Source organism: Neolamprologus multifasciatus, chromosome 18, assembly GCF_963576455.1.
Source record: "Neolamprologus multifasciatus chromosome 18, fNeoMul1.2, whole genome shotgun sequence".
NCBI lineage: Eukaryota > Metazoa > Chordata > Actinopteri > Cichliformes > Cichlidae > Neolamprologus > Neolamprologus multifasciatus.
The window spans coordinates 3,975,869-3,992,404 of record NC_140456.1 but is presented as its reverse complement, the minus strand read 5'-3'; the positions used below and the strand labels follow the sequence as shown (position 1 = coordinate 3,992,404).

Sequence of the window (16,536 nt, the reverse complement as noted above, 5' to 3'; positions counted from 1 at the left end):
TTGAAGAATTTGTGACCAACTTTGTTTAATTGAACATCATCATCATGAGTCAAACTCACTCTTGGATCTACAAAATATTTAACAAAACAAACATCACTGAATCATAAGGTATTTGCTCCAACTCTTAGTCCAGAAACACATGAGTGAACTAGATCAGCTGCTCCTCCAGTTCAGCTGTGGATTTATATAATTATTTATATCTGTAAAGTGGGTATGCAGGGTTTTTCAGTACTAATATAAGCATTTTATATCATCGCTTTATTGACAGTTTTTTTTTTTAAAGGTGTTCAAGGTCAGGTATCAGTTTGAAAAAAACAAACAAACACACTGAGTTGAACTTGAACTTCCTACTGACAGAAACTAAAATTGGTGCAAAAATAACCAGAAACATATAAGAAACATCCTGGAGGTGCTGCAGACAAGTAAGGACCAATAACATGTCAACAGGAAATCCTTTTTACTAATTTATTTTATTTATTTTTTGATTTTTACTCTCCATTTTAAGCCATGATGTTTGCTGATACTGTGTTCCTACTGTTTGTTCTCATTAATAGTTCTGTTCTGTTTTTAACATTCTGTGCTGAAGCTGGAGGAAATGTTTCCACAGTGTCAGATGATACAGCTCCAAACTAAATAAGTGACTAACTAACGATGCTTTAATACACTTTACTATAAATTATGATATAGTGCACTTTCTTAAAATTTCTTATTGCTCTGTAATTAATTGTTTTCTTTATAAATGTACAAAGTAATGAGAATAAAATCTGTGTGATAAAGGAAGGTCTGTAGACTTCTCTGTTAAGATCAGTGAAGAGAAACAACAACATACAAATACCTAAAAAAAAATATTCAGTAAACATTTAGAAGATAGAGAAGTTTATGTTTTCATGTGGAGAAATTTTTTAAAATAAAAATATTCATAAGCATTGATAGTCTCCATGGCTGAACAGACACAGGAAAGAGCTCCACCTATAAAACGTAAAAACATCAAGACAACATCTTGAAGATGTCGAGGTTCTGCCCATAATGTTTGACTGACATCTGATTTATGTGCAGCACATAAATACCACAATAATGATGGAGAGAAACTAAAAGGGAACTAAAATACAGATTTAAACTTACAACAATATGAAAGACTTCAGTCTATTTCACTTTAATCAACTCAGCCATGTGTCCAACCCTCAGTCCAGCATAGAGCGGCTGAGTGAATGTGGTCTGGACTCTGTGAAGGAGAGTCATGGTTTCAGAGACGCTGTAGAAGGACAAAATACCTGCTCTGTGATCCAGGTACACTCCTACTCTGGAGGAACGAGGACCTGAGACACGAGTTTGGATGTTGTTGTACCGAAATGTATAACTGTTGTTGTCACAATCTAATGACCAAGATTTGTCATTACGTCCAAACCAGCATTCATTACCCTCTCCTTTTCTGCTGATATTCTTGTAAGCGACTGCTACTCGAACTCTCCCTCTCCACTCCACCTCCCAGTAACAACGTCCAGTCAGACTCTCTCTACTCAGGACCTGAAACCATCCAGTGAATCTGTCTGGATGATCAGAATAAGACTGTTGTTGATTCACTGCTGTTACTTTTCTGTTCTCCTCTGATAATAACAGATATGTGTTTGCTGTGTTTGGATCCAGTGTGATTTCACATGAATATTTTAAGAATTCAGCTCTGGTCTTTGGCTCTGGTGGATCTGACAGTAAAACATCCACTTCAGTGACTGTCAGTGAGATGTTTGTCCGTTCCTCTCTCAGAATGTCCTGTAGTTTATCTCTGACCTCTGACACAGCTGCTGTCACATCCTCAAAGTAGCTCAGAGGACGGATATTGATGCTGGATGAGTCTGTAGACTCACTGAGTGCTGACAGTGAGGGGTAGTTGTGTAGAAACTGGATGTGATCCTCTGTGTGTGAGAGCTGCTTCAGCTCAGCATCTTTCCTCTTCAGCTCAGTGATCTCCTGCTCCAGCTTCTCCTGAAGCTCTTTGACTCGACTCGCTTCAGTTTCCTGCTGGGATCTGATCTGCTGCTTCACATCAGAGCTTCTTTTCTGGATGAGATGGATCAGCTCAGTGAAGATCTTCTCACTGTGCTCCACTGTTTGATCAGCAGACTGATTGATGGCCTCCACCTCCTGTTGAAGCAGCTTCACATCTTTCTCTCTGTCCTGGATTCTCTGCTGGATGTTTTGTCGACTCACCTCCAGCTCTCTCTGCCTCTCAGTCCTTTCTGCTGCAGCTGAGACTGTGTCGTGGCCTTTATGTTCATCCACAGAGCAGAGATAACAGATACTCTGCTGATCAGTACGGCAGAACATCTTCATCATCTCATCATGATGAGAGCAGATGTTCTCCTGGAGCTTCTTGGAGGGCTCCACCAGCTTGTGTTTCTTGAATGTAGGTGAATCATAATGAGTCTGAAGGTGTTTCTCACAGTAAGATGCCAGACAGACTAAACAGGACTTGAAGGCTTTCATTTTTCTTCCAGTGCAGACATCACAGGCCACATCTTCAGGTCCAGCATAGCAGTGATCAGCAGGAGCAGCTTGGAGTCCAGTCTTCTTCAGCTGCTCCACTAAATCTGCTAACATGGTGTTTTTCACCAGGACAGGCCTCGGTGTGAACGTCTGTCTGCACTGAGGGCAGCTGTAGATTTTCTTCTTTTCCTCTTCATCCCAGAAGCTTTTAATACACTTCATGCAGTAGCTGTGTCCACAGGGAATAGCCACCGGATCCTTCAGTAGATCCAAACAGATCGAACAAGAGAAAGTTTCTCGGTCCAGCTGAACTCCTTTCTGCGCCATTTCTCCTCTCAGTGTCAGTGATTGTGTAAGTTTCACTTCCTTATTATAGAAACTGTTCTGACGTCTGATCTGAACAACATGTGATGGGGCCTGCCAACACATGTTGGTTACACCCATCTTCATAATGTAGATCTAAAGGGGAGGGAACACAGAAAGATATGGACAGACAGGAGGTGCTTAGCTAGAGAGCAGGAAGAAGAGGAAGGGTTTTCATGCTGTGATTCATTCCAGAAAGCGGGGAGAGGCTCTGTGTTTAATTGTTTTCTGTTCAAACCTTTAACTAAATAATATAAATGTCAATAACTGGATGCCTCTCAATTCTTTATGTTAATCTGCTAAATGAATAGTTTCTGTTTCTTTTAACAATTCAAATAGCAGAAATGAACAGCTGACAGCTTGTCAGACTCAGACTGTAAACCATAGAGACAGTTTATATATACATTTAGTCAGGGCAGTGCAGAGATGTTTAAAGGGGCGGGTGCTCACAGTTAAAAAGGGCTCATAGAAGCAGGCTGAAGAACAACAACCCACATTCATCAAGAATCTAATATGGAATCGCATCACACTATATCACTGTCATCAGGTGGGCACGATGCAAAGCAAACGTAGCCTATTTTTTACCTGATGGGTACAATGTTGCTGTTTGGGGGGTTGCTTCTGCTCTTGCTGCTGATAGTGCTGGAGGGCAGGGCCGTGTTGATCTGAGACTGTAGAGATTAAACAGTCCACAGGAGAGAGGGTAGCTGATTAAACAAGTGTTATGAGATAATAATAAAACACAAAGACTGGTCACAGCTCTTGGAACCATAAGGCAACAAAACTGTGGGAAATAAACTAAGCTCTGCCTGTGAATCACTCTTTGCCTCTCTTCTTCCTTCCATCTCCTCATCTCATCTATCACATTCCACTTGCTGTCCATCTGAGAATGAGGCACAATTTGCTATTGAATTCATCTATTATTTAATTATACATTTTAACAACTCTTGCACCTAATCCATAATAAAGCAATGATAGAAAAATGTTATGGAACCAAAACTTTGTGTTTATTACGTCTGTGAAGGTTCTCAGTCATCCAGGTCATCGCAGTCAAAGGAGCTTGCAAGGAAAGCGTCTGGACTTCTTTAAGTTGCTTGAAGACGTTTCACCTCTCATCCGAGAAGCTTCTTCAGTTCTAAGGTCAAATGGTGGAGAGTCCCAGATATAAACCTAGTGGGAGTTTCCCCCCACAGAGAGACAAAAGGACCCCCTGATGATCCTCTAATCGCCTGAGCCAAGGTGTGAAACTGGGTGTGGGTCCCAATCAGTCAATCAGAGTTTCGGGTGAGTTCATTGTTCACTCATTGTTCCTGTGCCGACATATCAGACGTTAAAGTGTGTTTCTGTGTCTCTAGATTCCCCAGACCCATCCCCGTGTTTCCCCGTGTGGAGTGTGGAGAGAGGTCGGCGTGGACATGTGTGGGATTTCCCTTTTTCCATGGAACCCCGCCCCTCACGTCTTGTAAATAGCACAATTTCCGCACTGCCTGTAAATAAAACTTTCTCTGTTAAATCACAACCCCGGAGTCCTGCGTGTGGATCCTCAGAGCAACCCGTGACAGTCCAGCAAGAACACCACAAAAATTCAGAAGAAAAGCAACAAACAAAATCCCGACTGAAAAACAGACAAGGTCACAAAGGATAACTGAAATTATTTATACTAATACATGTTGTGCTTTTCATACAAATTTATACACATTAGAGCTAATCAGGGGAATAGGGAACGACTGAACACACAGGTGAGACTCATCAGAATTAATGACGCAGGAAGTGAAACTAAATACAAAGCATAAGAGACAAATGACCATCAAATAAAATGAGAAGTCAATGACTAACACTGAAACATCACATAAAAGAACATGGGGGGAAAGTTAGGAAAAACAACATAAGCAACTTTGTGCAAACTGCTTCTGAGCAACACAAACTGACCTGCATAACTTATTTTTCTTCACTTGGGCACAGTGGATGCTGGTTGTTATTCCACTTGCTTTTGATAGTTAAATCTTACTGTAATAAACTTTTACTCGTCTATGAAAGGGCCCTAAAGTATGTTAAAGGAGCCACCTTCAGAATAAGAAACCTCTAACTGCAAGGCAAAAACTGTAGCAGCTGAACATCCCTATGCTATCAGACCTGAAGATGCTTTTAGCTACCTTCAATCAGGCACTTGACCTGCCACAAGGACAGAAAGCAAAACAAACAGAGACAGGACTTCCTTCATACAGGAGACTTCAAACACAGAGACGGGATGAGACAGACAGGACATGAATGGAAACTAAGATCATCTGATGATCATAGAAAAGAAAACTCAAAATCACTATAATATTTAAAGGACTTAAGAGAACTCTTAAATCCAAAAGAAAAAATCACGAGCCACCAAAAATCTTAAGACTCTGGGCCAAACACACTGAACTATGACAGTGAGATGAGCAGTCAGAGACTAATTATTCTTAATCTTTATCCTTTATCTCCCCACATTCTCCTCCTCTACCTCCACTCCTTCATTTTCTTTGTTCTTGTTTGTAAAAGAGGAAGACAGAGAGAAGCCGCTCTCTTTCCCCCCCACACACTTTCCCACCTCTGACTCTCCATCATTAGTTACTGCCCATCTATGGTCGTAACGCGTTACTTGTAACGCATTACTGTAATCTGATTACTTTTTTCAGGTAACGAGTAAAGTAAGGGATTACTATTGCAAAAACGGTAATTCGATTACCCTTACTTTCCCGTAGGAATGCTGCATTACTGCGTTACTAATACCGTGATTTTTTTTTTTTTTTTTTTTTTTTGCGAGAATGTCTCATGGCAGTGACGTAAGCAAGTGTGATGTTCGTGAAAACAGCTGTGTGCAGATCAACAATGGATCATATATCGAGTGCAGAGAGAGTATGAGCGTGCAGCATTTAAAGCGTGGAAGTACTGACCTTACTTTGAGTTTGATTCCATAAAAAGTGACAAAAACATTAGTGTCCGCTGTGCGTGGGAAGAACTTCTTTTTACAACAAACCCCCCCCCCCCCCCCCCCCCCAAACTTCCAAGCAAGCACCGAGTGCGCTACAACGTAATGGGAAACTCACAGAGAAACTCGCGGATTCTTCCACTGACCGCTGCGGCACACCTGCACCAGGGTAAACCTCCGCCTACCCCACTCCTGCTTTACAGGTGAAAATAGAGCAAAAGGACCGCTAGTCTGTGACTTTATTTATTTTCTGCTGTGTTTTACTTGCATGTATTTGAAAGACTGAGTGTAAACACACACAAAAAATATTTTATTTTATGTGCTGGAATGTGCAGAAAATAGGTTTAAATATTAAACTAATTTCTTCCAGTCAGAGAATGTTGCAGATAATTAAATTTTTGCTTGATGCATAAAGTTTAAAGATTAAAACTAATAAAACAAGTTTTAAAAAGAGACTTTTCCATTTGATTACATTTTGTATGATGATTATATAGAAAAAGTTGAATTGTGTTGAAAGATCTATCGCTTTATCACCTATCCATCCATCCATTTTCATCCGCTTTATCCGAGGCCGGGTGGCGGGGGCAGCAGCCTAAGCAAAGAGGCCCAGACCTCCCTCTCCCCAGCCACCTCCTCCAGCTTACCTGGGGAAACACCAAGGCGTTCCCAGGCCAGCCGAGAGATAATCTCTCCAGCATGTCCTGGGTCTGCCCCGGGGCCTCCTCCCGGTGGGACATGCCTGGAACACCTCACCCAGGAGGCGCCCAGGGGGCATCTTTGTCAGATGCCCGAACCACCTCAGCTGGCTCCTTTCGATGTGGAGCAGCAGCGGCTCTACTCTGAGCCCCTCCCGGATGGCCGAACTTCTCACCCTATCTCTAAGGGCCAGCCACCCTTCGGAGGAAGCTCATTTCTGCCGCTTGTATCCGCGATCTCGTTCTTTCGGTCACTACCCACAGCTCGTGGCCATAGGTGAGGGTAGGGACGTAGATCGACCGGCAAATTGAGAGCTTCGCTTTTACACTCAGCTCCCTCTTCACCACGACGGACCAGTGCAGCGTCTGCATTACTGCAGCTGCAGCCCCAATCCGTCTGTCGATCTCCGGCTCCCTTCTCCCATCACTCGCGAACAAGACCCCGAGATACTTGAACTCCTCCACTTGGGAGAGGAACTCATCCCCGACCCGGAGTGGGCACTCCACCCTTTTCCGGCTGAGAACCATGGCCTCAGATTTGGAGGTGCTGATCCTCATTCCCGCTGCTTCACACTCAGCTGCGAACCACTCCAGTGCGAGCTGGAGGCCCTCACCCGATGAAGCCAACAGAACCACATCATCCGCAAAAATCAGAGATGAGATTCTGAGGCCACCAAAGCGAAAGCCCTCCGCCACTTGGCTGCGCCTAGAAATCCTGTACATAAAAATTATGAACAGAACCGGTGACAAAGGGCAGCCCTGGCGGAGCCCATCACCCACCGGGAACGAGTCAGACTTATTGCTGGCAATGCGAACCAAGCTCTTGCAACGGTTGTATAGGGATCGACTGGCTCGTAGCAATGGGCCAGACACCCCATACTCCCGCAACACCTCCCACAGGACACCCCGAGGGACACGGTCGAATGCCTTCTCCAAGTCCACAAAATACATGTAGACTGGTTGGGCAAACTCCCATGCACCCTCAAGTATCCTCGAGAGGATGAAGAGCTGGTCCAGTGTTCCGCGACCAGGACGAAAACCGCATTGTTCCTCCTGTATCCGAGGTTCGACTAGCGGACGAACTCTCCTTTCCAGCACCCTGGCATAGACTTTCCCAGGGAGGCTGAGGAGTGTGATCCCCCTGTAGTTGGAACACACCCTCCGGTCCCCCTTCTTAAAGATGGGGACCACCACCCCGGTCTGCCAGTCCACGGGTACTGCCCCTGATCTCCACGCAACATTGCAGAGGCGTGTCAACCAGGACAGCCCTACAACGTCCAGAGCCTTCAGGAACTCGGGGCGGACCTCATCAACACCAGGGGCTCTGCCACCAAGGAGTTGTTTAACTGCCTCAGTGACCTCGCCCCCGGAAATTGGCGGGTCATTCCCCTCATCCCCAGACTCTGCTTCCTCCTCGGAAGACGTGTCAGTGGGATTAAGGAGGTCCTCGAAGTATTCCTTCCACCGCCTGACAATTTTCTCAGTCGACGTCAGCAGCGCTCCGCAAGCACTATACACAGTGCAGGTAGAGCACCACTTTCCCCTCATGAGACACCTGACGGTTTGCCAGAATCACTTCGAGGCAGTCCGAAAGTCTTTTTCCATGGCCTCTCCGAACTCCTCCCACACCCGAGTTTTTGCTTCAGCCACTGCCCGTGCTGCATTCTGCTTGGCCTGTCGATACCTGTCGGCTGCCTCCGGAGTCCCACAGGCTAACCAAGCCCGATAGGACTCCTTCTTCAGCCTGGTGGCTCCCTTCACCTCTGGTGTCCACCATTTGGTTCGGGGATTACCACCACGGCAGGCACCAACCACCTTGCAGCCGCAGCTCAATGCAGCAGCTTCGGCAATGGAGACACTGAACATGGTCCATTCGGACTCAATGTCCCCTGTCTCCCTCGGAATCCTGTTGAAGCTCTGCTGTAGGTGTGCGTTGAAGATCTCGCGGACTGGGGCCTCTGCTAGTCATTCCCAGAACACCCTCACTACTCGTTTAGGTACACCAGGTCTGTCCAGCGTCCTCCCCCGCCACCTGATCCAACTCGCCACCTGATCCAACTCACCACCAGGTGGTGATCAGTTGACAGCTCAGCCCCTCTCTTTACCCGAGTGTCCAGAACATATGGTCGCAGGTCTGGTAATACGATTACAAAATCGATCATCGACCTACGGCCTAGAGCGTCCTGGTGCCACGTGCACTTGTGGACACTCTTATGTTTGAACAAAGTGTTCGTTATGGCCAAACTGTGATTAGCACAGAAGTCCAATAACAAAGCACCGCTCGGGTTCAGATCAGGGAGGCCGTTCCTCCCAATCACGCCCCTCCAGATCTCGCTGTCGTTACCCACATGAGCATTGAAGTGTCCCAGCAGGACAACAGAGTCTCCAGGTGGAGCACCTTCCGGCCCGACCCCTATGGCGCCTCCTGTGGGTGGTGGGCCTGCGGGAGGATGGGCCCATGTCTCCTCTTCGGGCTGTTCCCGGCCGAGCACCATGGACTAAGGCCCGGCCACCAGATGCTCGCCCGCGGGCACCCTCCCCGGGCCTGGCTCCAGGGCGGGGAGGGTCCCCCCGCCCTGAGAGCTGCTTCAGCTCAGCATCTTTCCTCTTAATCTTTATTCAGGCTTAGTTGTATTTAGGTGGTCACTCTGCAGTGACCTACAGTGGGGCAAAAAAGTATTTAGTCAGCCACCGATTGTGCAAGTTCCCCCACTTAAAATGATGACAGAGGTCAGTAATTTGCACCAGAGGTACACTTCAACTGTGAGAGACAGAATGTGAAAAAAAATCCATGAATTCACATGGTAGGATTTGTAAAGAATTTATTCGTAAATCAGGGTGGAAAATAAGTATTTGGTCACCTCAAACAAGGAAAATCCCTGGCTCTCACAGACCTGTAACGTCTTCTGTAAGAAGCTTTTCTGTCCCCCACTCGTTACCTGTATGAATGGCACCTGTTTGACCTCATCATCTGTATAAAAGACACCTGTCCACAGCCTCAACCAGTCAGACTCCAAACGCCGCCATGGCCAAGACCAAAGAGCTTTCGAAGGACACCAGGAAAAGAATTGTAGACCTGCACCAGACTGGGAAGAGTGAATCTACAATAGGCAAGCAGCTTGGTGTGAAAAAATCAACTGTGGGAGCAATCATCAGAAAATGGAAGACATACAAGACCACTGATAATCTCCCTCGATCTGGGGCTCAACGCAAGATCTCATCCCGTGGGGTCAAAATGATCATTAGAACAGTGAGCAAAGATCCCAGAACCACACGGGGGGACCTGGTGAATGACCTGCAGAGAGCTGGGACCAAAGTAACAAAGGTCACCATCAGTAACACACTACAACGGCAGGAATCAAATACGCAGTGCCAGACGTGTTCCGCTGCTGAAGCCAGTGCATGTCCAGGCCCGTCTGAAGTTTGCCAGAGAGCACATGGATGATACAGCAGAGGATTGGGAGAATGTCATGTGGTCAGATGAAACCAAAGTAGAACTTTTTGGTATAAACTCAACTCGTCGTGTTTGGAGGAAGAAGAATACTGAGTTGCATCCCAAGAACACCATACCTACTGTGAAGCATGGGGGTGGAAACATCATGCTATGGGGCTGTTTTTCTGCCAAGGGGACAGGACGACATGATCCGTGTTAAGGACAGAATGAATGGGGCCAAGTATCGTGAGATTTTGAGCCAAAACCTCCTTCCATCAGTGAGAACTTTGAAGATGAAATGAGGCTGGGTCTTCCAACATGACAATGATCCAAAACACACAGCCCGGGCAACAAAGGAGTGGCTCCGTAAGAAGCATTTGAAAGTCCTGGAGTGGCCTAGCCAGTCTCCAGACCTCAACCCCATAGAAAATCTGTGGCGGGAGTTGAAAGTCCGTGTTGCTCGGCGACAGCCCCAAAACATCACTGCTCTTGAGAAGATCTGCATGGAGGAATGGGCCAAAATACCAGCTACTGTGTGTGCAAACCTGGTGAAGACCTATAGTAAACGTTTGACCTCTGTTATTGCCAACAAAGGTTATGTTACAAAGTATTGAGTTGTATTTTTGTTATTGACCAAATACTTATTTTCCACCCTGATTTACGAATAAATTATTTACAAATCCTACCATGTGAATTCATGGATTTTTTTTCCACATTCTGTCTCTCACAGTTGAAGTGTACCTCTGGTGCAAATTACTGACCTCTGTCATCATTTTAAGTGGGGGAACTTGCACAATCGGTGGCTGACTAAATACTTTTTTGCCCCACTGTAAAAATATGCCCAAGGAAAAGTACAAATGGTTAATAGCAAGTATCATCCATGAAAAAGAGAGGAGCAGAGAAAGGCCTGTGAAAAGTCCTGAAAGGGTTTCTTTATAGTGCACCTGAGCCTGACCTGCTCACGTATGTTCATCCAAAATCAGGTCAGCTCCACCTAGCAGGTACCTGAATGAGACAGAGAACAAGAAAACACGGCCTGGCCTGTGGCGATCACACAGTGCATACTGTAATCATTATGTCAACATTATGTGCAAACAGAAATCTACTTTTACTTTACTGCTCAGCCTTGTAAAAGGTGTAACTGTCACAAACATTTAGAAAGCTTCATATGTTTATGAGTTATTATGTAATATTTACAGAATCAGTTTTACTTTGTGATGCAGTATTTGAAAAGAATTCCTGGAATCCGAAGCTTTTTCTTACATGTCTGTGTGTGCATTAATTTCTCATTTCATTTATACGATGATGTGTTCAGGTTTGAGGACCTCCTGCGGCTTTTTGGAGACTTTCATTGATTTTAATATAACACTGGGTATGGACCTACTAACAGAGTTAAATTCTGTATAATGTAAAAACCAAAAAATAAACCTCATATTCCAAAGGAAAACACATCCAAACTAACACCAGTCTGACGTCAAGATCCTGGAATGAAGACTGAAGAAAAGACTTTGTTCAAAAATGTATTTATTTGAAAACCCTTCAGCTGGTTCCCACATTAAACAATGAACATAATGACTAATCTCCTCGTCAAGTGTGATCACAGAAACGTTCTGATAACACCCCATTTGTTTTTTGATTTAGAAAATAAAAACTGTGATAATGGAAAACCCATGAAGTGAAGGAGAAACAACAATAACATACAAAAGCATTAATATACATGTTAAATAAAATTTTTGATTTACATTTAGATTTAAGATTTACATTTGGAAAAAATATATATGTTTAAAATGAAAATCATAAAATCATATGAGCAGTGATAGCCTCCACGACTAAAGAGACATGGGAAGTTTCCCTTGGAAAAACTAGCAAAATTAACCAAAATTAACTAATAAAATAATCAAGGAAATAAAATATGAAATACCTACAACAAAAATAAAACCAACCCATGAACAGACAAATCTAGAAGTGTACTAGAAGCAACACTAACAACACTCAGTGGGGAGGGCTCCACACAGGAGGCGTCTCTCCTGCCTCTTTAGCTCTGGTGGTGTAAGTAAAACATCCTCATCATTGAATGTCATTAGAATTTTTTTCTATTACTTTTAAACATTTTCAGTTGGTTCTGGTATGCCCTTCTTCTTAGATCTAAGAAAGCTGGTTGATGCTGTACACGGGGAACCACTAATGGGGTGCGGGGAGGCACTACACGGGGAGACACACGAGGAGAAGGCACAAATGAAGGCACTACAGGGGAAGCCATTGTACGGGGAGGCACTACACGGGGAGACACCAGAGGGGAAGACGCAAATGAAGGCACTACAGGGGTAAGCCATTGCACGGGGTAGGTTGGAATGGATCCCGAGGCGTTCCTCCTGATTAGGTAGTAAAACATCCACTTCGGTGACTGTCAGTGAGATGTTTGTCCATTCCTCTCTCAGAATGTCCTGTAGTTTATCTCTGACCTCTGACACAGCTGCTGTCACATCCTCAAAGTAGCTCAGAGGACGGATATTGATGCTGGATGAGTCTGTAGACTCACTGAGTGCTGACAGTGAGGGGTAGTTGTGTAGAAACTGGATGTGATCCTCTGTGTGTGAGAGCTGCTTCAGCTCAGCATCTTTCCTCTTCAGCTCAGTGATCTCCTGCTCCAGCTTCTCCTGAAGCTCTTTGACTCGACTCACTTCAGTTTCCTGCTGGGATCTGATCTGCTGCTTCACATCAGAGCTTCTTTTCTGGATGAGATGGATCAGCTCAGTGAAGATCTTCTCACTGTGCTCCACTGTTTGATCAGCAGACAGATTGATGGCCTCCACCTCCTGTTGAAGCAGCTTCACATCTTTCTCTCCGTCCTGGATTCTCTGCTGGATGTTTTGTCGACTCACCTCCAGCTCTCTCTGCCTCTCAGTCCTTTCTGCTGCAGCTGAGACTGTGTCGTGGCCTTTATGTTCATCCACAGAGCAGAGATAACAGATACTCTGCTGATCAGTACGGCAGAACATCTTCATCACCTCATCATGACGAGAGCAGATGTTCTCCTGGACCTTCTTGGAGGGCTCCACCAGCTTGTGTTTCTTTAATGGAGCCACATCATAATGAGGCTGAAGGTGTTTCTCACAGTAAGATGCCAGACAGACTAAACAGGACTTGAAGGCTTTCATTTTTCTTCCAGTGCAGACATCACAGGCCACATCTTCAGGTCCAGCATAGCAGTGATCAGCAGGAGCAGCTTGGAGTCCAGTCTTCTTCAGCTGCTCCACTAAATCTGCTAACATGGTGTTTTTCACCAGGACAGGCCTCGCTGTGAAAGTCTGTCTGCACTGAGGGCAGCTGTAGAGTTTCTTCTTTTCCTCTTCATCCCAAAAGCTTTTAATACAGTTCATGCAGTAGCTGTGTCCACAGGGAATAGCCACCGGATCCTTCAGTAGATCCAAACAGATCGAACAAGAGAAGGTTTCTCGGTCCAGCTGAACACTTTTCTGCGCCATTTCTCCTCTCAGTGTCAGTGACTGTGTGAGTTTCACTTCCTTATAACTCAAATCTGGTTACACCTGTAGATCTGGAAACAGGTGGAAAGAGAGGAGGTGCTAAGTTAGATAAGAGGACAAAGAGGAAGAGTTATCAGGTTGTACTTAATACCAGAAAGAGTATGTGTTTAACCCTTTTTATACACTTGTCAGAGTTCTTTTTAAAATATTATTGAGTCTGACCTCCTGATGTTTCTTTTCTTTCTCATTCAAATTGTTCAGATGAACAGAAATGGCAGACGGCTCGTCAGAGATCAATAGATCAAATAGCTGGAAATCTTTTTCTCTACATTTTAAACTTTTGGTCCAGAAAAGTAAAAGACAGAACAAGGAATGGAAGAAATTTCCAAATTTATTTTGGGTATACTAGAAAATTAAGCAACACTTATTGACATTTGTAAAAATCTTCCTTTTATGTTAGGCAGACTGGATGCTACCCTGGTCCTTTTACCCTCTGCTGTTTTGCTGTCCAATTTGCTTTTGACATTTAAACCTCACTGAAGTAAAACTTGTCTCAGCTCAACTGTATTCAGCTTAGAGTGAGGATGCACATTGAGATTTATATACAAAAAAACTTTATTGTCACAGTTAAATTTATGCAGCCTTGTTTAGAAAGTATAGAGGTCACAATATAAAACCAATATCATCCCCAGTATAAACAGTCTGGCTAGACCAAAGTTTATGGGCATTAGGGGAACATAAACAGAACTCCACATACCTAAACTGTGTCATCAGGGCTCATGGATGGAGTCACCTGAGAGGCTCTAGCGCACCCTGCTATACTCCTAACATCTGTGCTCAGACTGCAGCAGTTCTGCAGCACTAAACCTGATCTTTTCCTGCTTTCTACAGTAACTTGAGCTTTCAGCCTGCTGTCTGTCTTCATAGATGGCAGCTTTAAACATCATGAGAACTGCTCCCATCCACCGATAATGAGTGCAGCAATGTTTTGTTCTGTTGGGCTGTGACCGGGTAGCACTCACAAAGCTCCTCTCAACAGACTCCCACATGACAAGGCTTGGTTTGTCTGAACAGAGTCCCAAAGGGCTGGTCCGGACTGGCCTCACCTGGGATACAAGAAAAACAGTGTGAACTCTCATGGAACGGGGAAGCGCTAGTTGTAAAGTTACAGGGTTCAATACTGCTTGGATGGAAAAGGGACAGATAAAACGTGGGGCTAACTACTTGACTCAGTCTTTAGTGGAATGTGTTTTGCAGAGAGCCATACCTGTTGACCGACTCGGTATGTGGGGGTCAGGATGGTGGTGATCTACCAATCTCTTGTTTTGCATCTTATGTTTCCTAGTTATCAGAATCAGAATACTTTATTAATCCCGAAGGATTAATAAAGTATTCTGATTTACTTTATTAAATCAGAATTCAAGGGCTTACGCTCTTGAATTTATTCAGTATTTGTTGTTTAGGTTGTCTTGGTTAGTATTTGGTCCCATTCATGTCTTTGTCTCATGTCTTCTCTCGTCCTTTTTGCTCTGTTGCAAACAGAAGCAGAGAAAACTGGAGCTTCTGGTCTTGGCCAGATCTCTTTTGAAAAAGACATTTTAAAGTCAATGAGACTTTTTACCAGATAAACAAATAAAGAATATAAAAGTCTTCTACTTTATGATGGAAATGTTCTTTCTGGCTCAAAATGACATCATTTATCTGAATCTGTAGAAGAAGAAACAATCTTGGAAAGTCACTTTACTCTGTGTCTCACTGGATGTTCAAAGTTTTTAACAAAAGAGAAAAAGAGAAGCATTCTTTGATTTTAGTCTGTTAGCCCACAAGCTGAGTTTTGATCAGAGTCCTGCATGAGTCAGTGTTATTTCACTGAGACCATCACAGTTTCACACACCGGTGATATCCAGCACTCTGAGCTGATGGCAGATCTGGTCAGTCCACAGTAGCTTCCACCACTAAATTATCTCTAACACATCACCAAACCAAAGTCTTCCAGCTAAGAGTACATCAAAGGTGAAAAGTGAGATCTAGAATGTCATCATTTCTGCTCTCCTCCTTCTTCTTCTTCTTCTTCTTCTGGACCGCACACATCTGTCGCTGCCCTACTCAGGTTGATCTAATGAAAATCAGCCAGATATAATAATCAGAAATCCAAATGTAGAATTTATAGTTCCCCATTGATCCAATTTTGGTATTAAATTTAAGAAGCAGTCTGTAATGCTCACCCCAGAATAATTGAAGCAGATCATCAAAGCATGCTGAACACTTTCTACCATTCCACATGTGCATTTTCTATCCAGGTACTCAACAGCACCAAACCATAATTTTGAATCCATGACTTTAATCTGGTGAAAATCACCCTACCCCTACTGTTCATTTTTACAAACAACAGATGGTGTTTCTGTATCTTAATATATGACTGAATGAAAAGTAATGACAACCATTATTTTCAATCTTAAAGTTGGATGCAAACCAAGACTAAAAGTCCTCAGGCAGGAGTCGTAGCTGGGCTTTAGCATCTGGGTCACCCACTTTACCCAGGGAGCTAAACCAGCATCTCCTTTGAATCAGTTGGTGATTTGTTTGTCTGGCAGTTTCAGGCTGGGAAAGCTTGTTAAACTTTAACAAAACATTATTTGGCACCAACGTGAATGATTTGGGCCATGTTTATCAAGTCTGAGTCAGGAAGCAAAGGTCACCTCCTTTATGCAGGATTTCATCTTATGCCAACAGGGGAAAAAATCACGAGTTCTTAAACAAGCTGTAGGTCATGCTACTACACACATTTCAATATGTAAGCATTTCATCATGTTTTAGAGTCTCAGAGTTATTTCAGCCTCATCTTCACATATTTTCACAAATATTCACATTATCTCCGAGATCCAGTTGTGAAATTTTTTCCCTCAGCGTAACCGATTGCAACACAACAAATGACTGACCAGTGATTACGACAGAAAGCCTGTTTCTGCCACTGGTGCCAAGCATTTGCTCTTTCCAGCTTGTTCAATTGTGGAGGTTTTTTACATTCTTAACCTTACAATATAAGCACCTTGAGGCAACTGTTGTTCTTTTTTGGCACTATATGAATATAAATGAATTGAACTGAGAGCAACTTTATGA

The 16,536-nt window shown here is 43.9% G+C and overlaps 2 protein-coding genes across 4 annotated transcripts; both read right to left on the bottom strand.

Annotated features, from left to right (window-relative positions):
- Window positions 1-859: 859 nt before the first annotated feature.
- On the bottom strand, window positions 860-2,860 carry LOC146497061 (E3 ubiquitin/ISG15 ligase TRIM25-like). 2 transcript variants are annotated; one of them, XM_085140708.1, is made up of 2 exons: window positions 2,005-2,855; window positions 1,163-1,300 (listed from the first exon to the last, which is right to left on the bottom strand). In XM_085140708.1, the coding sequence occupies exons 1-2, from the start codon at window positions 2,806-2,808 to the stop codon at window positions 1,244-1,246; spliced, it is 861 nt and encodes a 286-aa protein (XP_084996834.1). In that variant the 5' UTR covers window positions 2,809-2,855; the 3' UTR covers window positions 1,163-1,243. The 2 variants fall into 2 exon arrangements, with proteins under 2 accessions (XP_084996833.1, XP_084996834.1); XM_085140707.1 differs by having other exon boundaries at window positions 860-2,860.
- An 8,306-nt stretch (window positions 2,861-11,166) lies between these two features.
- Window positions 11,167-14,891, bottom strand: LOC146497060 (E3 ubiquitin/ISG15 ligase TRIM25-like). Of its 2 annotated transcripts, XM_085140852.1 has the most exons (4): window positions 14,684-14,888; window positions 14,439-14,522; window positions 12,249-13,487; window positions 11,168-12,175 (listed from the first exon to the last, which is right to left on the bottom strand). In XM_085140852.1, the coding sequence occupies exons 3-4, from the start codon at window positions 13,414-13,416 to the stop codon at window positions 12,012-12,014; spliced, it is 1,332 nt and encodes a 443-aa protein (XP_084996978.1). In that variant the 5' UTR covers window positions 13,417-13,487; window positions 14,439-14,522; window positions 14,684-14,888; the 3' UTR covers window positions 11,168-12,011. The 2 variants fall into 2 exon arrangements, with proteins under 2 accessions (XP_084996977.1, XP_084996978.1); XM_085140851.1 differs by having other exon boundaries at window positions 11,167-13,487; window positions 14,684-14,891.
- Window positions 14,892-16,536: the final 1,645 nt, after the last annotated feature.

Excerpts from the sequence above, each read along its gene's own strand:
- LOC146497061 (XM_085140707.1), bottom strand. The coding sequence starts at position 2,808 with ATGGCGCAGAAAGGAGTTCAGCTGGACCGAGAAACTTTCTCTTGTTCG.
- LOC146497060 (XM_085140851.1), bottom strand. The coding sequence starts at position 13,416 with ATGGCGCAGAAAAGTGTTCAGCTGGACCGAGAAACCTTCTCTTGTTCG.